General features: G+C 38.8%; 1 protein-coding gene across 2 annotated transcripts in view; it reads left to right on the forward strand.

Moving 5' to 3' along the window:
• GPR155 (G protein-coupled receptor 155) overlaps nt 1–26,448 on the forward strand; it is a 43,285-nt gene extending 16,837 nt beyond the window's left edge. The window contains exons 6-16 of one of the 2 annotated variants that reach the window (XM_025850003.2): nt 449–532; nt 1,120–1,237; nt 5,146–5,230; nt 5,320–5,410; nt 6,802–7,012; nt 11,866–11,970; nt 16,553–16,689; nt 18,160–18,255; nt 20,668–20,732; nt 22,011–22,148; nt 24,454–24,649. In XM_025850003.2, coding sequence (XP_025705788.1) covers nt 449–532; nt 1,120–1,237; nt 5,146–5,230; nt 5,320–5,410; nt 6,802–7,012; nt 11,866–11,970; nt 16,553–16,689; nt 18,160–18,255; nt 20,668–20,732; nt 22,011–22,148; nt 24,454–24,499 — 1,176 coding nt within the window. In that variant the 3' untranslated portion in view covers nt 24,500–24,649. Of the gene's footprint in view, nt 1–448; nt 533–1,119; nt 1,238–5,145; nt 5,231–5,319; nt 5,411–6,801; nt 7,013–11,865; nt 11,971–16,552; nt 16,690–18,159; nt 18,256–20,667; nt 20,733–22,010; nt 22,149–24,453 lie in introns of both variants that reach the window. The other variant, XM_025849995.2, reaches the window with a different exon arrangement.
• The last annotated feature ends 489 nt before the right edge of the window (nt 26,449–26,937 follow it).

The raw sequence follows: 26,937 nt of genomic DNA on the forward strand, positions 1-26,937 counted from the left end.
GTACATTACATCCCCAGGACATACTTGTTTTATAATTGTACTTCTCAGTCCACCTCTTCTGTTTCACCTGCCACCCAGCTCCTCCCCCTCCTGGTGACCAGCAGTTTGCTATATCTATGAGTCTGTTTCTGTTTTGCTTTGTTATTCGGATTCCACATAGAAGTGAAATCATATAGTAGTTGTGTTTCTCTGACTTGTTTCACTTAGCATGATACCTGCTAGGTCCATCCATGTTATTGCATCTCCGTGCTATTTATTGTTCTTTGGGTATGGTAATTTACCTTAATATTATTTGGGGAACTAGGCAGATTAAAGTAAATAAAATATTGGAATTTCTTCCTGAACCAAGATAAAGAGAATCCTTTAAAGAAGCTAATTGATGAGTTATTTGATAAGTAGTTATGAAGGTTAAGGAGCCTGAATAACTTTTGAACCTTTTGTCTTTAAGATCTGGTCTCTGGCTATTCTTCTTTTGAGTAAGAAATATAAACAGCTCCCTCATATGCTTACAACTAATTTACTCATCGCTCAGGTTAGTAAACATATAGATACTTAGAACTATGCTTTTTTTCATTGATTATTCTACTACAGAGGAGAAGATTATGTGGCTGGGTTTTCCCAGTTATAAAGTTGAAAGTATTTTTTTACCAATTGCAATCCATTACAACTTGATTGCAATTAATTTATCCCTAACTTATTATACACCACCATAGGTCTTGAACTGTATAAAGTTGAGGCTAATAGTGGCGTTCAGGGATAATTTTGCATTTTTTGATAGAAATAACTGAATCACTAAAAATTGAACTCTTACAATCTTATTCTTCTGTCAAATCTTTGCATGTCTCAAATTATAATGGGAAGAGGTTTAGCATTTTTTTTATGTAAACCATTACTAAATATAGGGTTAGTATTTAAAATGCTGTTTGTTTTAGTTGAATATGTATGCTGGTAAAGACTATAAGAAGGGCTTTTATCATAAAACTTGAAGTTTTAGTATAGCTAGCATGATAATTACTCAGCAGTTATTTAAAATGAATAATTACAATGAATTTGCCATGAATAAAACAGTTGTCTGACTCCCGTGAATATGACTAACTTTGTTCATAATTTTTTCTGCAGTCTATTGTCTGTGCCGGAATGATGATCTGGAATTTCGTTAAAGAAAAAAATTTTGTTGGACAAATTCTGGTGTTTGTTTTATTGTACAGCTCCCTCTATAGTACCTACCTGTGGACAGGTAAGATGGATCATGAACGGAAACTGAGGTCTTCCATCGTGAGAAGCTATCTGAAGTCTCGTAATCCAGGACTAACGCATCCTCTCAGGCCCTTCTGCTCACTAGCACAGGCAGTGTGCAAAGCCAAGTTCCGTGTCCACGGTATAGAGAAATTAGTACTCTATTTCTGCCCGGATGCAGGGGGTTTCCAGTCACATGGGTCTTTTTCCTTGGAATCTTTGGCTCTTGGCCACGGTCAGCACAGCTCCCTTTTGGAAACAGCAAGAGATCAGGTACTAGAGGCAAGTGGAGAAAGGAGGGAGAGAATGGCAGAGATGTATGAGGCATGTGAGGTATGTCCGAGAGCTCACTACCAGAGTGCAGCTGAACTGAGTGAAGAATTCTGTCTCTGCCTCCAGCAGGTAGCTTAACTTTTGCAATCTCAGTTCCCCCATCTGTGAGACTGAGTTGTCACACCTTACAGACTTATTTGAGAACTAAATGGGATATGGATATTTATGCCTGGTATGCGGTAGGCAGTCAACAACAAGAACTATATTACTAAACAGCAAGGAAAGTGGTTATAGGAGAACAAGAAACGTAAGGAATAAAAGGGTATGGAAATACAAGAGTACCCAGTAAGAAAGACTATTTCTCATTTCAACGGGCTCCAAAAAAGACATTCAAATATTTCAGCATATTGTCATTTTGAAGTAGAGTGTTTAATTTGGATGCGTACATTCTGGTATGTTTGTGAAACATTCTGTGTGGCTGTTTTGCATTCACACCACAAATGTGAACCTATGCAATGGCACATAAAAGGAAATTGTAGCACGGTAGGGCTGGTTATAACCACTGTTAGGAGGCAGGTGTCAGGAAGTGGCTTCAAGGGACAAGCCTTTGATTTCATGCCTTCAAGATCAAAAGCAGGGCTCATCTAAGTCAATAGCCTTTTGAAGTGAAGCAACAATGTGGTGAGGAATTATAGAACGAAAAATTCAGTACAAACAGGAGAAGGTGTGTGCTTTTTAAAGGCATGTATCTGTAACCAAACCAACGTGAGTTCGCTCCTTGGTGAGTCACAGGTAGAAACTACACCAAGTGAGTTTTTGCACAAAGGAAACTTTATTTGCTACAAATAAGGAGATCATGGGGAATAACTTCCAAAACTGTGACTCCCCGAGCAAGGGTGAATGGGTTCCTTTTGTCTAGGGTTAGGGTGAATATTTAGATAGGGAAGACTTGTCATTGTATGTGTCGATGTGGGCATCAGGTCACACGTGCACGTTAAGGAGATGTGCCTGTTGGTCGTCCCAGAGGTCCCTCCATAGTCCATCTGCACAGGTGCAAGTTGGGGATTTTGCTCAAACTGGTCTGGGTGGCCTGGGCCACCTGTTGCTTCCTCCATTGCTTGAGGGGTAGTTTCAATTTGCATCATGCGATGTTATGCCTGTGGGGTCCTTTGCCTAAATTAAGCTGGAAAGAAGAACTTACGGAAAAATGTGGGACAAAGTTATATGGGTACAGGCAGATGAGCAGTAAAGGTCAGGTCTTGGGATCTAGCTAGTGACACATCTTGTGTAGCATTAGAGTTTTCAGGAGATGTCAAGTAAAAGGGCCTGAAGACTTTTTTTCCCCCAGATACAGATGGACATTTTGATCTCCAATACTTAGGTTTATTAAGGTTAATTAATAGGAGAGCAGCAAATAGATCAGTGTATCAGAAATCCCCAAGTGTTCCAGAGACCTTGTTCTGAATTCCTGGATCCCAGTGAAGGTGCCCTTTAACCGTGAGATTATTATGCTATAACAGAATTTTAGACCTAAAGTGTCATTTTAAATCATCCCATTCAGCCATTTTCAGTTTCACTCATTTGCACACCATCTTCACAATTTTTGCCGTATCTGCATGCCACTTGTCCTTTTTTTATTTTTCCTTAAAATTCACTCACTTTTTTTACTTAAATAAATTGAGCCTTATATTAATAAAATCCCAGGTTTCGTGTGCTAGTTTTTCACATACATGTTAAAATAAATACAAAACTGGTCAAAAAATTTCACCCTTATACCACCTATAGCCCCTTACACTTTGGAAACACTGGTGTAGTGTAAGTTCTTTATTTTTCAAATGAGTTCAGTGAGACCCAAAGAGTTTAACTGATTCAAGCAGGAACTCTCACACAGCTTCTGCCAGCAAACCAAGAGAGACCCAGGGCTAGTCTTTGCATAAGGCAAGAATGATGACCTTTAGAACTTCAAAGAGTGCCCTCACTACCATAACAGTTGGCACACTGTTGTGTACCTTGTTTCTCTGGCACTTTGAAAACCTAGAACTATAGAGTGCACAAATGTATTTAGGAAGGAGCAGGGGTATTAAAGTACCTCTTGAGCTTGAGTAAGGTGTGGGTGCCCTGTAAAGAAAAACAATTCTCAAGAGCCTCCATGTTCATTTGTATTATTCTAGCACAGTGTTACTTAATCTGTACAATGTTAGGTCTGGGTATGAGTTCCTTATCTATAGCTAATATACAGCTTTAAAACCGAAGCAGATTCACAGATGAGAGTTCCAATTACAAACTCAGTAATTCTAATTAGCAACATTCATGACATGACAAAGGATCTTGTTTTGCTCATCTGAATCACAACTTGAAATGTAAAATGGAACTCATTTCTCTGGTTAGGATTTTTTTTTAGCGTGGCTTGCCTTTACTTTCTTGTGTGGGCTTATGACCTGGTTCCTCTCACTGCTTTTCTCTCTTCAGACTAGCACAGAACCTTCACTTGGACCATGTGTTGTGATATTTGGCCTTCACTTGGCTCAAACTTAATGTTAAACCAAATGTGAGCTCTGAGATCATGAGACAGTGCTTTGGTTATAAGATGGGCATCTAGATGATTATCATTGAAAATATACCAAATACGGGGTGCCTGGGTGGCTCAGTTGTTAAGCGTCTGCCTTCAGCTCAGGTCATGATCCCAGGGTCCTGGGATCAAGCCCCGCGTCAGGCTCCCTGCTCGGCGGGGAGCCTGCTTCTCCCTCTTCCATTCCCCCTGCTTGTGTTCCCTCTCTAGCTGTCTCTCTCTGTCAAATAAATAAATAAAATCTATAAATAAAAAAAGAAAAATATACCAAATAGGCTTAAAATTTCTCACAGAAATTTCTAGATCCCACAGAATATGTCTTAAGAACCCTAGGGGGTCCATGGATCTGAGTTTTAGGAACACTGATAGAGTTTGTAGTCCTGCTCTGCCCTCTGCTGGCTATGTGGCTTGGGCAAACCCTTGCGTACCTATCTATAAAATGAAGGTGTTAATTTAAAACAGTGATCTCCTCCAACTCTGAAGTTCTAAGATTCTGTAACTATGTAGGATTTATTAAATAGGATGTTACTTGTATAAGTAATTGGGTTTAAGATAAAAGGAACGCTCAAGAGCTTTAAAACATTTGTTTTTGTATTAAGTATTAATATTATATTAATATTACATTATATTTGTATTAAGATCTGTCCTTTAGACTTGGGGCATTTTCCAAAAATTAAACCTGGGTAAGAATTGCCTATACTTTCTTTGCACCAGCAGAGTGAGGGTATTTTTATTTTTAGACTTGTTTGGTATCCAGTTAAAATTTTTTCTTAACAAATATATAGATTCCAACACCGGTCAAAAGAATAAGCTGATTTGGGCTTTTGAAAACGTCTTCATATATAAAACAAGAAGATTTGAGTAAAGAAATAATACAGGAGGGAAAACACGAATGATTTTGAGACAAACTTGCTTCAAAATATTGGGGACAGTATTTATTTAGAAAGAGTAAATTCTAGGGCCTAAACCACAGACTATCATTGAAATAAGCTTGGTTAAAATTCTATGAGGTCTGACCAACATCAAGAGTAATTATCTACCTTTCAACTTCTGTTTCTTGTTCTTAGGCCTTCTGGCAATTTCTTTGTTTCTTTTGAAAAAGAGAGAGAGTGTACAAATTCCTGTTGGAATCATCATAATATCTGGCTGGGGGTAAGTTGAATAGTTTTCTGCTTGCTTACATGTTTCCATATACATGGTTATTCTTCATCCTCTCGTTCTCTCTCTAAACCTTATCACAGAATTCCTGCTCTTCTTGTTGGTGTTCTTCTGATAACTGGAAAACATAATGGAGACAGCATTGACTCAGCCTTCTTTTATGGAAAGGAGCAGGTACGAAGAGGTTACAGTTCTGTTCTTGGGGACATCTCTTTTTCGCTTGTTCTTGTGTTTTGCTATACTTACATTAAAAGTTATTTTGAAAATCTTTTTTTTTAAAGATTTATTTATTTATTTATTTAAGAGAATGAGAGAGAGAGCGCACATGAGAGGGGGGAGGGTCAGAGGGAGAAGCAGACTCTCCGCTGAGCGGGGAGCCCGATGCGGGACTCGATTCCAGGACTCCAGGCTCATGACCTGAGCCAAAGGCAGTTGCTTAACCAACTGAGCCACCCAGGCGCCCTGAAAATCTATTCCAATTTGCTGCATATCCCACTCTGTGGTCCTATATCACTTTAAGTCACAACTCAAACTGTGGTAAAGATTTTATAGGTCTACATCTGTTTTTGGTTTTTTATTTTTAAAGATTTTATTTATTTATTTGACAGAGCGAGAGAGCACAAGCAGGGGGAGCAGTAGAAGGAGAGGGAGGCTTCTCACTGAGCAGGGAGCCCGATGCGGGGCTCGATCCCCGGTCCCCAAGCCGAAGGCAGACGCCCAACCATCTGAACCACCCAGGCGCCCCTACATCTATTTTTAGCTGAGGATCTCCAAATGCTTGAAACTTACTGGGTCTTCTTAAACTCACTTATGAATTATGTTTCCTCTACTGGAGGAAAGAGTGATTAATTTAAAGCTATTTAATAAGTTAGCAGTAATAATAAAAGCCATGTTCTTGACTTTCAATCCTATTATAAATATAAATTTAAGAACAGTAAGTATCTGGGGAAAAAGGTGCTTGAGAAGCCATAGTGTATCTGCTGATGAGAATTCTCTAGGGTTAGGACCCAAGGATGTGTGTTTAAAACAAATAAACCTTCAAAAGATTTTGGTTTCTTATCCTCTTTTTTCTGTTTTGTAGTTTTGAATTTTATTGGGTTGTGAGAATAAATAAGATTACACATATAAAAGAGTTCGACTAGTGCTGCCATTTGTTAGTATTCAATTAGTATTAGCCAGAATTATTTATGGTTAGTATTATTACCGTAACAGTCTCTAGTTGAAGTACGCTTGAATTACAGATTAAAGCAAGCAAACACTTTGAAATAAAAAAGGTCTGTAAGCAGTCATTTAGCTTACTTATAGAGGAAACCAGTGACACTGATGGATAGTGATGGATAGAAGCATCTAGAAATCTTAGGATTCCAAGCAAATCCTAATTTCTCTTCAAGTAACCTACTCCCTTTCATATTCTTACTCTCTTTGGAAAACCACTGTTCTAGAGCATTTATAGCTGTGGAGATATTGCATTTCCCACCAAACAAAAGTTCCCTTAAGCTACTCTACTAAGATGATCAAGCTGGGACTGTGAAAAGTGGCCTAATGTCTCTTTGCAATTTTGGCAGATGATCATCACAGCAGTCACCCTGTTCTGCAGCATCACGATAGCTGGCATATCACTCATGTGTATGAACCACACCACCCAAGCAGGACACTATGAAGGTTTCGACCAGTCTCAGAACCACAAAGCAGCAGAGCCTGGGAACGCCGCTTTTGAGGAGAGTCCAGTGCCAGCAAATGAACCAGAACCTTTTACAAGTTCTATCCCAGAAACAAGTATGATCCTGACATATAAAGAAATTCCTACGTGCCCGCAGAGCATGTATCCTAAATGTTTTGCTTCAGGGAACTCTCTTGAACTATATCTTGACTATCACGTGTATTTGTCAAATGAGGGACTTGAATAATAGTCAATAATAGAAAGAGCTTGTGAGTTCTTCATTAAGAGTCACATTAATAAATCTTTTATGAGGATAATCTTATGTTAAATCCTAAAACTTCTTTGGACCTGAGAGTTTAGGAGAAAGTAACAACTGAAGGAAGTCCCTTTCTAGGAAACTAAGCACTTAAAACACTTGTAAATTGGACAATAGTGTATCAGGTGAGCACCGTCAATAAAATGAACTCCAGGAGATCTGGTTAAGCAGAGTCAGTAATAGTCAGGAATAGGCAAACCATAGTCTGCAGGCCAAATGTGATTCACCACCCGGTCCTGTGTGGCCCAAGAGCTAAGAATAATTTTTACATATTTAAAGGGTTGAAGAAAAATTTCTAAAAATTTCTAAAACTTGGAAGCTATATGAACTTTAAATTTCCGTGGTCATAATGTTTTATTCGAAACCACCTGTGCTCATTCATTTATGTATTTTCCCTGGGCTGCTTTCACGCTATGTTGGTAGAGTTCAGTCATTCATCAGAGACCCAGGGGCCTGCAAAGCCCAAAATATTTATCATCTGGTCCTTTACAGCAAATGTCTGCCAATCCTCTAAGTAAACATATGTTCCTAACTAGTAACTTTGTTAATAAGTGTTGACAACTGTTGTGGGATTTGCTTCAATTTGCCAAGGGAACTCAGCAATAGAGTATGCGTTTTGGATTCATTGGTGCATGTGGAGATTTCATAGACATAAAGCATTGTGCCTGGGAGTGTAAGGGCCGGTACCTATTTTGTCCAGAGACTTTGTGGCATATAGGGATGACTGATCTCAAAACTATTAATTGTAAATGTCAATAAGTGAATGATTAAAAAAAGAGAGTAAGATTTTTAAAAATTATCTTTGTTGTAAAAAGAGGAAAATCCCACAGATCTTACCATTTTCTGTTGCCTTCTCCGCCCTCTCTCCCTTCCTCCATGCCAAACTGAAAGTATAGAGGACAGTGGCTAAAGACGGGGACTGGAGCCAGACTGCTGGGGTTCAAGTACTGACTCCACAGTTTACTGCTCTTTGATCTTGGGCAAGTTCCCTCTGCCTCAGTTTCCATATCTGATGATGATAATCCTTACTTCATAGGACTGTAAGGTCCTATTACACAGGACTGTAGTTTGCCACCTCCTGACTTACACCATTATCCCTGCCTCGGTCAGGACTCCTTTAGTTCATATTATTAATGGTGCTTGCTCATTTTTTTGTTAGATCCTTTGTGATTTCAGCATCAGAATTTCATTCTTTTGAGCCCTTTTGACCATTTTCCCTTTTAAAATGGAGGTTCAAGGATTCTCTTTATGATGTGTTCACTAAAATTTTACAAGTTGCTTTCTCTAAGTCTAGAGTACTTTTCTGATGCTGCCCAGTACCCTCTCCTTCCTCACTTCCTTTGTCGACAACTACAGTGATCCTGGAAAGGATCCTGCGGACCACCGCTCTAGCTGGCTCTCTGTGTCTTCTTCCCCCATGAGTGTTTCAGAACTGGCTACAGAAGGCCTGACAATGTGTGTGGGGAACACAAAACAAAGTGTCTTAAGACCAGAGCCTTTTGCTGCCACCATTACCTGTATTTTATTTTTAAAGATTTAGTTATTTATTTTGAGAGAGAGTGCAAGAGAGCAAGTGCATGTGGGGTGGGTGGGGGGCAGAGGGAAAGAATCTCAAGCCGACTCCCCACTGAGCACAGAGCCTGACATGGGGCTCGATCTCACGACCCTGGGATCATGACCTGAGCTGAAGGCAGACACTTAACTGACTGAGCCACCCAGGCACCCCTCTATCTGTATTTTAAAAATAGCAAATAAAGTGCTCCATAGATGTTCTTTAAACTCAGTCATCAGGGGGTGCCTGGGTGGCTTGGTCATTAAGCGTCTGCCTTGGGCTCAGGTCATGGTCCCAGGGTCCTGGGATCAAGCCCTGCATTGGGCTCCCTGCTCTGCGGGAAGCCTGCTTCTCCCTCTCCCACTCCCCCTGCTTGTGTTCCCTCTCTCGCTGTGTCTGTCTCTATCAGATAAATAAATAAAATCTTTAAAAAAAATAAATAAACTCAGTCATCGTCATCTCCAGCCGGAAAACCAGCTTGTCCTATAATGTAAATAAAGAGCCAGAGGACAGCTATTGCTTGGTTCCATAGGAAATCTTCCTCAGTGTTTCTATTTCCCTCTCCTTGTATCTCACTGTTTTATAACTGCTGTTGAACCTGTCTGTACAACCCACTAGACTATAAATGCTATGACTGATTTGCCCAACATTATAGCCTCGGCACCTAGCTTGGTATCAGTCTTACTGTGTTTAGTAATATTTGTTAACGGATGGGTAGATGCATGGCTGGATAAGTTACACCATGATTTTCTTTTTTTTTTTTTAAGATTTTATTTATTTATTTATTTGAGAGAGAGAGAGCCAAGCTGGGTGGGGGGTGGCGAAGGTAGGGGGAGAGGCAGAGGGAGAGGGAGAAGCAGGCTTCCCGCTGAGCAGGGGGCCCGACACGGGGCTCGATCCCAGGACCCTGCGATCATGACCTGAGCCAAAGGCAGATGCTTAACTGCCTGAGCCACCCAGGTGCCCCTGCACCATGATTTTCTGAAGCTACCCTACAAATTGCCATGGCAAAGTACTTGTTTATTTGCCTGTTCACCCATGTTCCGAGGGGAAGACCTGTGTGGTTATTCCCCTCCCGCAAATCCTGCTCTCTTCTGCTTTGCTAGTAGTGTTAACACGTAACACATTTGATGTCCAGCCTGGCTTCCCCAAATCTCGGTTATCCAAAATAGTTCACTCACCTCTACCCCTTGCTATGCATTTGTCAGAGACCCATGATTTGCACATGTTGTAAGTGTGGAATTATGACTAAAAGAGAAATTAACCTATTAACATTTTAATATGAGATCAAAGGCTTAGTTATAAAAGAGAAGGCTAATAGGCTAGTTATGTATCCTTCTTATGTTAGAAGATAAAAACTGCCATAGCACTTTTTGTGGTGGCTGTAATCATGTGTGAGTACGCGCGTGCATGCCCTGTATGTATGTCATTGGAATGGGCTGGCTTTATATCTGTTTTCTGAACAATTTCATCTTAGCTGACTTAAGCCTTCAAATTTCTGAAGATAGGAGGGCTGGGCCAGATGATCTCTGTATTTTCTTTTCTATTATTCTGTGGTTCTATTTTAACCTTGAGATGGCATCATTATCTTAAATTTAGAAAGACACTTGTAATAGCTTATTATAGATTGTAGTTTTTATACTTTGAAATCTTTTTCTGTTAAGAACACTGCTGAAGAATTAAGTCATATTATCAATGAAAATTTCAGCCTAGACATTATTCCTTTTTCTAGCATATTAAATTTTAATACAATTTATCACTGAACTTATTATCTATTAGAATTCACATCAGAAAAAAAAGAAGAATCCATGTCAAGGAGCACCATGTCTTATATCTGTGTTTAAAGGACTCTGTATGCATCCTCTGACTATGTAGGAGAGAAACTATAGCTCTCTAGCAGATGTCTCAGTGAACTTCCATAAACCGATCTACCTATAAAGCAGCAAGAGATTTTCAGCAGTGTATGTTTGAAAAGACAAAAGAATAGAATTGTTTTGGCTGCATTTTCTAGACTAGTAGGAAACACCTTCTTGGGGTGCCTGGGTGGCTCAGTTAGTTAAGCGACTGCCTTCGGCTCAGGTCATGGTCCCGGAGTCCTGGGATCGAGTCCCACATGGCTCTTGGCTCAGCAGGGAGCCTGCTTCTCCCTCTGACCCTCTCCCCTCTCGTGCTGTCTCTCTCTCTCTCTCTCTCTCTCTCTCAATCTCTCAAATAAATAAATAAAATCTTAAAAAAAAAAGAAAGGAAACACTTTCTTGAAAGAAGCAAGTCTTGAGCTGAACATAAAGGAGGAGAGGATTTCAAAGACTTAACAAGAGTGGGAATTGCACACGTGTCTAACTAGGTCTGCAGACCCGAAAAGGCATGGGGTTTGTGGAGGACACTAAAGAATTGTCCGGAAAGAAGGAAGATGCCTTGTTGGACAGTGAGGATGGTTGGATAGGGTAAGAGGGGCCAAGTCCTCAGGAGCTTTCAAATTCAGGCCAAGGAGCTTCAATTAACTACAGTAAACAATAGAGCGTTAGTGCGTGTTTTTTTTTTTAAGATTTTATTTATTTATTTGAGAGAGAGAGAATGAGAGATAGTGAGCACGAGAGGGAAGAGGGTCAGAGGGAGAAGCAGACTCCCTTCTGAGCAGGGAGCCCGATGCGGGACTCGATCCCGGGCCTCCAGGATCATGACCTGATGATGTCGCTTAACCAGCTGAGCCAACCAGGCGCCCGTTAGTGCGTGTTTTTAAGGAGTGATGAAAAAAAGCTGTTTTTGAAGAAAGTGTTTAAATTCTTAGTTCTCAAAGCACAGTGGTAACTAATAAAAGCAGCATGGATTAAAACACTCTTCTTTGTCATGCAACGAGGAGACAATATACAGAGGAGCTGGTCCTTTGTCTGCCACTCTTTAAATGTTAACCTCCCTATAAGCACATGTAAATTCTTCTTGATAGACACCGTGTGAACACATTTCCATTATGGCTGCATGGGAAATTTGTGTGTGTGTATGAGTAGGTGGGTTGTCTTGTTTGGTCTGGTTTGGCATCTCTTCAAGTTGTCCATTTCTGTTGTGGTTGGGCCTTATTCTCCTATGTTATTTTATCTATATAGGTTGCTGCTCCTGCTCAATGGGAGATGGTGGATTGCACTGCCCATCCACCGAGCCAGTAGCAAACACAGGTGCCAGTGGGCTTGTGACTCCTTCATTTGAGAAAAGTAAGTGCCTCCAGGCTATGAGGATGGGCCTAAGGAACAGAAGATTCCTCTCCTTACACCGTAAAAGATTTCAGCTCAGGATTTCATAGAAGCTACACTGCTTATGTATTCTCAAATAAGATGGGGAAAAGTGCTAATAGGATAATAATTGTGCATAGATAGGATACTCATTTAAAAAAATAAAGTTTGGGGAACCTGGGTAGCTCAGTCGGTTAAGCATCCGACTTTTGATCTCAGCTCGGGTCTTGGTCTCAGGGTTGTGAGTTCAGACACTGAGTTGGGCTCCACACTAGACATGGAGCCTACTTAAAAAAATAATAATAAAAAAATTAAGTTCTTATAATATAGTAATTGGTAGTATTATAGACACATTTTCCAATGAATTTAACCCATGTGATAATTCCAAGAAGTTTGCCCCAAGTACCATTTTTTTGGGAGAGACTTTTTTATTTTAGCAGCTGAGACTTTTCCCCCACTCATCTCCTTCAGGGCCAGGACCAGTTAGTGCCTAATTACATTTTGAATCTATAGACTTTAAATATACCCTTTCTTATAAAATAAGAAAAATCTTTGAAAGTAATAAACTTTGACATACAGAGTAGTAGACTGAATTACATTTGTGGTCTGAATTTCAGGTTATTTATTTGTTTGAGCTAAAATTGGTATGTAACATTATATTAGTATAAGGTGTACAACATAATAGTTCAATACTTGTATACATTACACAGTGATCACCACAATAAGTCTAGTCACCATCCGTGACTATACAATTCATCCCCTTCACTCTTTTCACCCTCCCCTAACCTCCTTCCCCTCTGATAACCACCAGTCTGTTTTCAACCTTGCCCTAGCTCTTGGTTGTCTCTAGAACCTTTGTGATTGTCTAACCTGATTTATTCTTGATAGTCCCAGTTGTTGAGAGTGTGCTGGGACAGGTCCAAAGGAAGGGACCTAGATTCAGGCTGATTGGAAGCCAGATTCTCCAGGCAGCAGCTCTTAAAGTATGCAAATATATATAGTCCTGTGGGACCAGAATCGTACACCCTGCTGACCTCCAGACCAGGAGATCTGAAGGTATCCCCTGGGTGCAGTTACCAAGAATCAGGGTTTCAGTCAAGTGTAAAAGATCCTTTCTGGGAGATACCAGTGAGCTGTGGCAAGGCCGAGGTGGGGGGTGGGGTTTGCATAGATGCTGTCTCTGCTTGCATCCTCCAGAGTGCTTCTGTAGCCTTTAGATGTGTGGCTTTAACCTGAAGCCTATCCCTCAGGTTAAAGCTCCTGGATGATCAAATGGGTCTTTTTCATGTGCACTCTGGGGTGTATTTCAGTTTGCTGTCTATGTATTGCCCAGGATATGGTATCCTGTCCAGAACTATCTTTCCAATTGTTACAGACCCGTGGAGCCTAGAAGCACAAGCCTCCCCAGCCACCAGAGGCAGGCAATTGGGTGGCCTCTGTGTGGACTGATTCATCCACCGGCTTTAGCAAGGCTGCGGGAGAGTGTTGGGTGTGGGACAGGCCTGTGCCAGGAAAGAGCATCTTGGGTGGGGCACACCTACTATTTTAGCAGAGCTGGAGTAGAGCATTCTGGGAGGGACATGCCTTGGTTTGAGCCATGTTATGTTTGCACGCACCTGCTTGCCCTGGCAAGGTAGAGGGAGAGTGTAATAACTGGCACTCTCCAGCAGCTCCATCCACAAGAAAAATTCCAGTGAATCTTTTAAGATTAGCAGGTGAATCTCCTTCACATATAATCTAGTCACTCCTCAAACAGCTACCTTTGTGCTGGTTCCCCAGACGGGTGAGTCCATGCATGAGCCCCTCAAAAGGAGTATCTCAGATCCCCATAGCCCTTGGGCTCCCTGGACATAAGCCCCATGTTTCGAGAACCAGACTTCTGGGGGGCCTCATATGTCTGGTACAGGTCCCAAGAGTTGGGGTCCTGATGTGGAGCACAATCCCCTCACTCTTCAGGAAGTTCTAAGCCTGTGAGATCCTTCCCTATTGTGAGTCACTGTACCTAGGGTGAGCTTTTCGGTAAGATTGCATTTCTGCCTTTCCTACCTGGCTTGATGTGGCCATTTTTCCCTTGTTTTGGAGGAAGCAGGCCAGCTAGTTTCAGTTCTTTTTAGGTGGGAGTTATTCCATATAGAGTGGTAGATTTGGTGTATCTATGGGAGATGAGTTCAGGGTCTTCCTATGCCACCATCTTGGATCATCCCCATGCACGCACAATGGAATTCAAATTATTTAAAACAACTGAACACACTTATGTGAAATTGCAATGCACTTCCAGTTGATTAGGCTTATTTGTAATTAAGTTAGAAAGGGAAACCCCCAAAAGCCCTCTTAAGACATGGTGAAATATATGTCAACTGTATTGTTGTCAAAGGCATTTCACTTTTATATAAGAAATGTGAGGATTATAAATAAGGATGTATGCAAATCACTTAGCACAGTGTGTGGAATACATAGTAAATGCTCATTAAACATAGTTGCAGTAGTAGTGGTTGTTATTAGTCAAGCAGAGTTTATATTTGGCTGCTGTCTGCTGGCTAGCAATGAATCTTAAATAGTGGAACTCACATTTCTATAGGAAGAAGTGAAAATATATCAGATGTTGGGCCTTCACTGACTTTCTGCTAGGAAACCCCATTTGGCATTCAGTTAAACTATCTTTCAGTTTTTGTATGCCACTTTCCTAAACTAATGTTTCTTTACTTTACATCATAATTCCCAAGGCTTTCCTCCTTATGTTTTTCTCCCTATGCAATATACCTAATAGTAAAGTCTGTCAACAAATTCAATATGTAATTTAACATTTTTTTTTGTCTCCGGAAATTACGTTATGCTTTTCTTATCTGTCATTTCCTTCATTAATAATGCTGATTCCTGAAAAGTCTTTTATATAGAAGCTTCATTCATTTTCTGATCCTATTTTGTAAAAGTTATATAGAAAGACCTAAACCCTAAACCCTAACCCCAACCCCAATCCCAACCCCAACCCGATCTACTCATATAATTTAGTATCATTCCTTACGCCTGAAATAAAGAAAGGCTAAAGGAAATCAAACCATGAACAAGTGAGAATTTTTAGAGTTTAGCAGTATAATTAATTCCTCATCCCCAAAACACTGGCACAGCACAAAGGCAAAATCAATGTTGCAATGTGTAAAAAAGGCAAATGAAAGATAATACAATTTATTTTTATCCATTTCTGTAATATCTGTATGCAGTATTTTAAGGCCAGGTTTATTATATATACTGATAGAATTTTTGTACACTAAAATATACACAAATAATTTTTATTAAAGTAGGATCATACTAGAGAGACAGTTTGGCAGCCTGCTTTCTTTTCACATAGCAACACTGTGCGCTTCCCCTGTGCCGTTAGCCGCAATGTTGCACCATGTTTAATGACTGCATATGTCCCTTTCTGGAAAGGGGCTCTAGGAAATACAGATATTTATGGTTACCTTAAGGGTTAAGAGCTATAAAATTGTGGTTTTCATCTTTGACATTTTAAAATCAGACTGTATGTTAGACTAGACATCCATTTTGTAAAAAATGTTTTCCCCTGCTTTGGGGGCCATGGACATAGTGGAGCTGAGGCAGGAGAACACAGGATTCTTGAGAAAGGCCCCTCCCCTCTAGCTAGTCTAGGCCAGAGGAGGGTCATACCTGTGATTTGGACTTGCTTCTGCATGTCAACAGAATGGTGTATAACAGTTTTGATTTCTTAAAGGTCTTTTCTAAGGCAGATTTTAAACTCTTTAATGAAAGGCAAGGGGGAGTAGTACATTTGTGTTACAGTTAGCCAAACTAGGATATCCATGACCAATATGTAGATTTGTTACAGATGAAACATGAGCTATTAATTTAGCCTTAAAAAAAGAAATTAAGATATATATATTTATAATATGTAGCTAATGGCTATAATAACAGCTAATGGCATGAGGTAAGTACCCAGTGTTGCTAAGTAAAAAAAAAAAAAAAGCAGGCTGCCAAACTGTGCCTTTGTATGATCCTACTTTAATAAAAAGTATTTGTGTGTTCTTGGTGTAGAAAATTCTGTAAGTAGAGGGGATACCTGGGTGGCTCAGTCATTTGAGTGTCTGCCTTCAGCTCAGGTCATGATCCCAGGGTCCTGGGATCGAGCCCCACGTCAGGCTCCCTGCTCGGCGGAGAGCCTGCTTCTCCCTCTCCCTCTCCCCCTGCTTGTGTTCCCTCTCTCGCTATCTCTCTCTCTGTCAAATAAATAAATAAAATCTTTAAAAAAAAAAAAGAAAAATTCTATAAGTAGACACAGTAAACCTGGTCTTAAAAAATATATGTTACACTGTTAAATAGTGTAGAAGGGAACTATGGCATCCTACTTGTATTTTGTCAGATGAAACCACTTGACAAGTAGAACTCTCCTGAGACCACATGAAGGAGCCTTCCTCAGATTTCATCTAAAATAATATACTGATGCTGAGCTGAATGTGCATATGCGCTGGTTTGCTTCGAAAGTCATTATGAATTTAAAATGCATTCAAATAAAAAGCTCTGATTACAAATTGTTGTACTTACTGTCTTATAGATGATCATTGTGTGAGTCGCTGTAACTCCCAGAGCTGCATGTTAGTCCAGGAAGAAGAGCAGTATCTACAGAGTGGAGACCAGCAACTGACTCGTCATGTGTTGCTATGTTTACTTCTCATTATTGGCCTGTTTGCTGTAAATGTTTCTTCTGATTTTTGTTTTGGGGCCATTTCTTTAAATGTTTGGCAAAGATTTTATTCAGGCATCTGGGGGAAACTTAGTTGCTGCTTCTGGGAGGGGTGGGTGGCAACGAGGCCAATCTGAATCCTGATCTTGAGCTGTTTTGGAGAGCCAGGGGAATGAAGAATTCACAGCACTCTGCTGCCTAAATGCCCCAATAGCGTCTTTTGCTTAGAGTCGTTTACTCTATTCTCTGAACCTAAATTTCTGGTAAAACCAGGTATCCCCACGCTGTGTATGGGGCCGCTTATTCTAATGTATTCCTTCCAGGACTGACCTCAGTGGATAAATGCCTACGTGGTCTCGCAGCAGACATTCCTCAGATAAATAAGCTTTTAAAACAGAATTTTTCATTATGAAAATAACACAACCACTTCATACAATAGATAGTTATAAGATTACCACCTTCTATTTTGAATACATTTTTTCATGGTTCTAATTGTCATACAGATTTATACCCTGCTTTGTCACCTATGTCTACCATTTTCATCTTGCTACATAGTTGTTCCTAACTGTTACTTTAAATGGCTCCTTAATAAACCATAGAGGAGATACATTATAATTTTCTCAACCACTTTCTTGGGGATGATTATTCCTAGTTCTTCAAAACGCTTAAATAAACATCTCCATGCAATAGTTCCGTATGATAGACTCTCAAGGTTGGGAAATCTGGATCAAAGAGTACAAATATTTCGGTGCCTTTGGATGCATTCTATCAAATTGTTTTCTGAAGGAGTAGTATAGATTTGTAAAAGTACTCTCACCAGCACTGAATGTTATAAATTTTAAAATTTGATAATTTTATAAGTGAAATACAGCCTTTATTTTTTCAATGCATTTCTCTGATTACTGGGGCTTTTAGAATTAGTTTTATGTCCTCTTTTGTGAATTATCAGTTATTATTATATAATTCTTTGAGATGGTTCAAGTGTAACTTACCTAGAGATGGGAGACGGACCATATAACATATGAAGAAACCTTTTTACATGGGGATGCTCGTTACATAGAATGCTGTCAGCCAGCACCATTTTAACTGCTGCTTAAGAAAAAAAATCAAAAAGTAAGAAATGCTGCCAAGAACGGCTGCTTAGCGATGTGATTGTTTTCATTGTGTAGAACTAATTTTAAAATCAGTCCTGTCTTAGGCTAGTTGGCAGTCCTGATGTATTATGTAAGCTTCTGTATTATGGCGCATGTCTTCTTGCTTCAAGTCTGATGAAATTAGATGCTGTTTGAATGACATCTGTCAAGAGGAGAGGTTGAAACCTCTTGTTCAAAAGACAAAGCCTCTATTCTGTCAGTGTTTTTCCTTTTAGTCTTTTTCTGCCTGATTATTAAGCAGATAAGTTATTGTACTGTGTTCTGGATAGAGAGAAATGATTAGCTAGCTTCATTTTAAAACACTATTTTCACCTTCCTTTACAGAATCTTTCCAGTTGTTTGTGGTGGCTATTCAACCAAGAACCTGGAAGACTCTATGTTGAGTTACAGTTTTTCTGTGCTGTGTTTAACTTTGGCCAGGTATTTATTCCCTGAGAACTTGGAAGGCTTTTTTCTGTTTTCCTGGATGGGCTGTTTGGGGGGCAGTGGTCCGGATGTTGTTGTTTTCTTTTAAATCAAAAGGGTTTAGTTGGTTTGCCGGCTGCTGGTGCATGACAGCTGACAGTGGCTGCCAGTCTCCATGTTGGTTCAAGTCGTCAGAATGCACCGGAGTGTTTCAGTCAAAAACACCAAATCGTTTTTGCTTTGGTTTTAAAATTAAGAATGATAATTTAAGCAGGGACAAGATGTTCCAGCTTCTTTTTAAACTTTGTGATGGTCTTAATAAGTCACTTTGGGAAGAAGACTTACCTTCTCTGAGCCTTTAGTTTCATCACTTAAATTGATGAACATCATTTCATTTACATTTCAATGTTTCTTGAACAATAGGTACTTAAATCTTTTTAGAAAATCATGTGGTAGATAAATAAATTTTGGCCAGGGATAGTTAGTTACCATTCCTTGAGGACCTACTACTATATGCCAACCATTATTAAGCAGGATACATTAGTCATCTTGCTTAAACGTCTCAAGAATACCTACAAAGTAGACATTATCATTCCCAGTTTACAAATTAGAAACTAAAATTCCATGAAGAACTAATATAATAGGTGCTATTGTTTTTATGTCACTATTAAAATGGATATTTAAGGATAAGTGATGTTTTATGTATTGGGAAGATCTTTTTATGTGTAAAGTTCAAAATGTGATTCTGTTTTTAATCCCTTACCTTTTGATTAGAGAATATTAGTCCGCAGATTAAGTATCGGGTTGAAGAAAATACTGTGTTTGAAATCATGGGGTTTTAATAATCAACTGAGTCAGTTAACATTTATCAGTAAAGAGTCCCGCACATTTTACCCTAACATTAATTTCCTTTTTTTAAAAAAAAGATTTTATTTATTTATTTGACAGACACAGCGAGAGAGGGAACACAAGCAGGGGGAGTGGGAGAGGGAGAAGCAGGCTTCCCGCGGAGCGGGGAGCCCGACGTGGGGCTCGATCCCAGGACCCTGGGATCATGACCTGAGCCAAAGGCAGACGCTTAATGACTGAGCCACCCAGGCGCCCCTAACATTAATTTCTTGAAATATTTCCATTTTGTTTTGCCATTATTGTGGGAGCAAAATGACTCTGTCCAGATAGATAAGTGACCCATTCAGTTTGTTACAGATAGACTTGAGTATCCCAAGCTACTCGATGCCCACCTCACTTTGTGATTCTGTGTAAGATCTGATTCTGTTCCCAAGACCTATAAAATACTAGGTTGAAAACTCATGGTCTCACTCAGCATTTTGTATTCGGGAAAGCCACTCCAGGCTGAGTCACCCCAAGACTGGCACTGAGAAGGCTTCACAAAGAAGCTAATGCCAGGAATGTTGCATTTGAAATGATGCCCCCACAGCTAATGGCCCAAGTGTTTCAAAGGAGAGAGAGAGATATATACCCCCCACACACACCACCACCACCACATCCTATATAGGTGTTGTAGTAAGATCATTCCTTTTTGGTTGTTTGTAGTTTGGGGGTGAAGAAAGGTAGATCCTTCGTGCAATATATAACATTCTCCATCCCACCTCCCACCAGCTTGCACTTAGATCCTTATCCCACTGTGCGTGACAAATGGCAGCTCCTAGCCTCCTGCCTCTCCAAGCAGTCCCAAGTGTTCTGATCTGTGGCTGACTTCTGGTGCCATTTTGCTTCATCACCCACAGATCCTTCAAAGCTTTTCCCTAAGCACCTAGCCAACTTCATTTCACATAAAGTTTGTTCAGTTACTTCATTATAAACAGATACTATATAATTCTGTAATTTCTCAAGTGTTAACAGAAAAATAATAAATACCTAAGCACAATAGGAGCTAATTTATTTTCTTTTTTAAAAAGAGGAAAAAAAGACATAAAGCTTTTATTTATTTATTTATTTATTTATTTGACAGAGACACAGCGAGAGAGGGAACACCAGCAGGGGGAGCGGGAGAGGGAGAAGCAGGCTTCCTCGCTGAGCAGGGAGCCCGATGTGGGGCTTGATCCCAGGACCCTGGGACCATGACCTGAGCTGAAGGCAGACGCTTAACACCTGAGCCACTCAGGCGCCCCATCATAAAGCTTTTAAATATTTTCATTTTTCTTCAGTAAGTTAGCATGAAGATGTGGTTGCTCAGTACTGGTTTAAATCGGTTATCCAACATAATTCGTAGGATAGGTGACTGGAAAGAGACAGCCAAGTATCATAACTGCCTCCAGGCATTAAACTTTAGAGGGCCTGCCTTACAATATTGCTCTAATCACTATGGGTTTGCTTCCCTCAGCACTAAATATGGTGACTTCCATAACTTCCCAGTCTTAACGTTCTAGTGTTGAATTCATAACTATAACTTTTCTTCTTCCATAGGGATTTATTTCCTTTGGCATCTTTGGATTGGACAAACATTTAATCATTCTGCCTTTCAAAAGAAGGTAAATTTAGTTTTGAAATAAATCTGTATCTGTAAACGTAATGACAAGGCCATTCTATTAAGATACTGATATTTTTAAACCTTTAGTAACTGCTAGGAGACTACAGAAAGGGTAAATTAAACACTGCAGAAAGGTTATATGTTGATTCACATATCTGTTGTAAATAACTGCAGAGAAAATACTGGAAGAACTCTTATTAATCCAACATTGTCATTTGCATTTTAACAAGAATTGATGGATGCTGACTTCTACCTATGCCATTAACTACATAAAGTAAAATGAAACTTGAAAGTGTATTTAAAAATGGAAATAATAGATGGTGTGCCCCCAAAGGTCTATATTTGACAATATAGGTTCTCCTTTGACAATAGGATTTCTCTTTCTATCAAACTGACAATTTATAGAAAACTTAAATTCTCTTCTTGCTAAATTTTTGGGGTTTTTTTTTGCTTGGTGAAGAGTTTCTTTAGATTCCGATTGGGAATTTCTTTATAATAACAATGATAGTGTGAATATAATAATGAAGTGGGAATTCTCCAGCTTGGGAGTGGCAGGAAAGGGGGGCACAAGTCTTTGTATATCCTCATTTGTTTTCAAAGTCAAAATTAGTAGAAATTAGAAGTACTAGTGGAATTTACCCAACTATATAAAAAGTACCCAGTATATGGTCACTCTTCTTTCTTCTCCTTCTTCTTTTTTGTCATCATTAACATCATCACATTATTAAGATGTAGTTGCTAGGGTCATAATCATTTCATTAAGGAGGAAAAGTGTAATAGGAAAGTCATTGAACTTAGTTAACAGCTTTATAATGTTGATCAGATAAAATAGTCAACAGATCTATTGTCCGAGGTGACAGAAACAGAAATGTGCTGTATTCCAGATCCTAGTATTTGTCTCTTTGGTACTGAAATTGGAAAACGATTAAATAAAATACTTGATCTCTGTAAGTAATTTTTGCAACTTAAAACAGTAGAATGTAGAATAAGAAAAGAACTTCATTTATTGGCAGAAACTGAAATGGATCAAATATGTCAGGAGGGTTTATAAAATGTTCAAGTCTCAAGTCTCCCACCCTGCCTCACCTCACCCCCATCCTACCTGCTTGGACCAGGAAACCAAGTGCAGGTTATGTCTTTGCCTCAGAGACTAACGATATCTGGATGTTGTAGATGTTGGCTTTGGAAGAGCCATGTTGATGGGGTGATAAGCAAGAAGGGGTTTTCTCTCAGTGCTTTCCTTTCCTTAAAAGTGGCCTCCATAAATTTTGGTTTTTAGACTTGAATTCCTATGGAATAATAAAGAATCAGCAGAAAACAGGGGTTCTCCTGTTCCTGAGGAAATAAAAATGACCTGTCAGCAATTTATCCATTATCACCGTGACCTGTGCATCCGAAACATTGTCAAGGAAAGAAGGTAAGTACAAATTCCAGATAATTATATTTTAAATGATTAATTTTGGTTTGTAACAGGCTAAAAATGTGGTTGTAACTAACTACATGGTTGTTATTTTCAATAGCATGTTTACATGTAAAAGTTAAAATAGCTGTGGGTCAGTTTATAGTTTAAGAAACAATATATAAGATTTTTACACTTTCTAAGTGTTATATTAACTGCCAATTTCCATATAAAATGTGAAAACTAATTTAGAATGAACCAAGATGTCGTGAAATATTAACATTCACTTCACGTTGGCCATTAGTGTCTCTCACAGAGCTATGAGATACACTGGATTTAGAAGTGGCTTTCTATTCTCCATCTCCTAGCGGTATGTTATTTCATACTATTATTGACACTGTCAGGAAAATGAAATGAAATTTGTATTTTAATTAATTTGGCTGCTTATTTTTCCCTTCAAGTCCTAATCTTCAGTCTATGACATCATATTTATTCTTCTAATCCTCAAGGTATGGAGGATGCAGCAGGAAATGAATGTTAAAGTGCCATGATTTTTGGTTGTCATAAATGAGGAAAAAAAAAACACAACATAAAGAACCAAATACGTTTATGTGTATAACTACGTATTTGAAAATTTATGAAGATTACCACTCAGGGTCATATATTTACACCTATTATGCCAGTATATTTAATTATAACCGAAAGGAGGCCTGGTATAGCCAGTGGAAAGGGGACTCACTGGTTGCGCACTGATACCAGAGGCCAGGTCCTGAATCTGCCACTTACTAGCTATGTGACATCGGGCCAGTTTGATTCTCTGAACCTTTGTTTTCCTCTTATTTGAAGTTAGATAACATGTCTTTGAATTGCATAGCAAAATCTATATGATGGTCCAAGCTCAGTTTCTGGAAATGGTAAACTATGAGGAAAAGTTAGTTTCTTACCCTTAAAGAGCCAAACAGAATTATTTCAAAGTTCCATCTGTGGCTAGTTCCAAGAATTTACAATTTTTTTTTTAAAGGAAGAAAGGGCACTCCACTTCAGAAAGGCCCCCCTGACTGTGACTGCCTACTGTCAGAAGCATGGCTCTTGCTTCTAGCTGAGCGGACACTGGCTGATGGTGCTGCTGTGCATCCTGTATGATGGCACATTCTCTGCATTCTGTACAGTTCCATGCACCGTGTTTGGAGCTTCCTGGTCAGTCATCAGGAAGCAAGTGCTATTCAGTTGGTGTCTGGGATTACAAGGTGTTTGTTAGGCTTTAAGTTAAAACTCAACAAGCAGGGAGAAGGATCAGACAGAGGTGGTAATATTCAGGCTTTTGTTCAGAGTGATGTTTGTCGTGGCAAAGCATAAATTAAGATATCTTATTACTAAGCAAAATACTGATGTTAAAATATTTTGATTTATGTACTTGAGAAGGTTTTTCATGTATATGAACCTCTTTTCTAATTTTTCTATGAAACGCTATATTCCTTGGTGGTTAAATGGTCTAAAATGTTTGTCACCTATTGCTCATTTCATCTTGATTTTCATCCGCTGTTTCCTGTTGTCAAGCACTTCAGGTTTTACAGCTTGACTAATGCTTGTGGACAGATTCATGTTGTCTCTTACATATTTGTATGAAAACCTACAGAATTCATTTAATTGATTCTTTAACATTTCCCTTCCCCTTGTTTATTTGTTCATACGTGAGGTACCCCACATTTGCATTAGGAAGACAGATTTTAAATAATCAAGAAATAGATTCATCATCAAAGTACATTTTGAAGACCTTACATTTGTAGCAAGACAGATCACACTTGTTCTTTCCTTACTGCCTAATGGAAATTCTTGACAAGCGTTATCAGTAAGAATGTCTTGCTGCTGAAGGCAGGAAGAAAGACTGTTTGTGGGCACTGTGATAAACAGAAAATAATGACGTTTGATTTGAGTAGTTTAGTAAAAATAGTCACTTCTTAAGAGCTTGTAAAAAATATTATTTAATGTTCCTGAGACAATTAAGTTATTTATTATACCTGAGTATAACTTATAAAATGAACACTATTCAGCTGTCTACAGAATGGATCTGATCATAAAAGACCAGCTACTATAAAAAGAATGCTTCTTCATAGATGCATTTACATTATGTCATTTTTTTTTACATGTTTCTGTTTTCACAAGCATTATTGGCATATTTTATTTTTTCCTGGTGGATCTTTCTAGGGTCAGGTGAGTTAACAAACCCTTTATATTCAGAAGAGTTTCATTCCTGCCACACTTTTAACTATCATGCTGTGTTTCCCTGTCTCCTGTTTTTCCTTGCTTGTCCTCTATCATGCAGTGCTGATACTGGGTTTACAGAGCATATGGGTGAATCATTCCTTTGACACACAGGTGTGGTGCAAAGACATCCGTTGGGACCTTCTGTGGCTGTGACCTGGTGAACTGGCTCATTGAAGTCGGCCTTGCCTCCGACCGCGGGGAAGCTGTGATATATGGAGACAGACTGGTGCAAGGGGGAGTCATCCAACATATTACCAACGAGTATGAATTTCGGGACGAGTACTTGTTTTATAGATTTCTTCAAAAGAGCCCTGAACAGAGTCCTCCTGCTATTAATGCAAACACGCCCCCACAGGAAACCTATAAAGAGATTGAGCATTCATCCCCATCCCCTAAGACCTAAATTATAAAGGAGACAACCCTGGGCCATATTCTAGCCCCGGATCTGTTTCTTACTAGCTGTGTGACCTTGGGCAAATCATAACCTCTCTGAACCTCAGTTGCCTCTTCTGTAAAATTTGGTGAGATGTGTTCCTACCCCGTGCGAACATTTTGTGATTTCATGTCTATGGAAAACACACAGGAAGCTGACTTAGGAAAAAGAGAAAACCAAGTCAAAATTTAAAGTTCTGATAATAAATATAATAATTACTATAAACTAGTTATGCCAACATTTTAAAACATTGCTCCCCACATCTGTTTGCTATAATTTCAAAGTCAACATCTAATGTACTATTGCTTTAAATTGCCAAATTTGGCAGGTATACTGCTAGCAGGAAATGGACCTTAAATTATGACAACTTTGCACTTATTGATAGCACCTCCTGAAAAAGAATTTTAATGATTCTGATAAAAGGCCTTATTCTGTTTTTCCCATTTTCTTGACAAATAGTACTCATTAAAAACTGGAAGCAGTATTTTTTTAAAGTTCATCTTTTCTTATTTTTGTATCCAAAATACTAATCTGTGCCACAGGAGGTGAATAAGAACCACCATAAATATTATCTCCAAAATCCATCAACAGAAGTCTAATCTTTAACTTTTGTACTAAAAATAATTTCAGCAGTTTTGTTTAAATTTTATCAACAAAATTATTGTCATATATCAATTCTGGTGTTTGCACAAAGCATCACAGTGCAGAAGAATAGCCCTATCACTTTATTCCCTGTAGTTAAAAAAAAAAACTATATAATTCAAGTTAAGATTTAAAAATTCTAAACCTAACATCCTACTTTTACATCTAGAATTTAGTCTTTTTAAAGTATCCATGTATAATAATCTATAAACTTGAAAATTATTCAGTGTTGCCCTCAGATAAGCTTTATCTTCAATAAATTAAAAAGAGATCTATTCACATGACCTTTGAACCTCTACTTGTTAGGTGTCAGTGCTGGTTTAACTTATTTAAAACATGTTTCAAGTATTTATTTTTCTCATACTTTTAATGTCTCATGTAAAAGCCATTTAGAAAAATAATTTATAGATTTAAATCACTGCCTTTTTAATGCAACAAATATGTAATTTTTTTAAAAAACCTGCATGGAAGCCTGGTGTATTTAACAAGTAAATTATACTTTATTGTGTAGTATTAACCTGTACCAACTTTATGTTACGATTAGGGAATGGGGATATTTTTTCAGCAGAACTACCTTGCTGCAAGACCCTTTTTTTCATATGACCACATTATAAGTCTCAGAATGCTCAGGAGTAAACATAAAGCCTCACTGTTATACCAGGAGACTTTTATAGTGACAGCAATACAGATATTAATTCACATGCATGCAGGCAACTCAAACTGGAGAATCTGTTTTGTGAACAAGTCATACTTCACATGTTCTGTTATTTGCATGAAGGGAATAGCAGCATCTTTTTCCATGGGAAACACTAAGAGAAAACCCTGGGTCTGAATGATCTGAGGTTTCAGATAAGCAAAGGCTTTTTAGGGATGTTTTTAGGATTATGGATATGCTAATTTTGTTAAATGAAAATATTTGTAACTTTTACTCTCACTGACAAAGCAAGTTTCTCAATAAAATACCTATTTTAACTTGCATTGCCATTATCTTTTCTTTGAGTAATCTGAAAAATGCAGAAGCCATCACAGAGGTCTTTTCTATACGTTTTCAATTTTTTTTTTAAGATTTTATTTTTTTGAGAGACAGAAAAAGCACGAGCAGGGGGAGGGGCACAGGGACAAGGAGACTCCCTACTGAGCATGGAGCCCATCATGGGGCTTGACATGGGGCTCAATCCCAGGATCCTAAGACCGTGACCTGAGCCAAAGTCAGACATTTAACTGACTGAGCCACTCAGACGCCCCTCAGTGTTTTGTTAAATGGGTCTCCTGAGATTGTTCCATTTTTCATGACTCTGTGCATGGGGATCTATATGCACAGGGCCTTGCTCAATTATGCACTCAGTAAGCACTTTTTGTTAATGAATCAATATGACAGAGTCCTTTGCACATTTCATAATATTTAATATGCAGGGTCACAGCTGAGAAAATTACCTGATAGAATTTTGATTTAAATCTACCCCTTTT

This window comes from Callorhinus ursinus, unplaced genomic scaffold (genome assembly GCF_003265705.2).
Source record: "Callorhinus ursinus isolate GAN/ISIS: 27379988/994484 unplaced genomic scaffold, GSC_fseal_2.0 scaffold2, whole genome shotgun sequence".
Taxonomy (NCBI): Eukaryota; Metazoa; Chordata; class Mammalia; order Carnivora; family Otariidae; genus Callorhinus; species Callorhinus ursinus.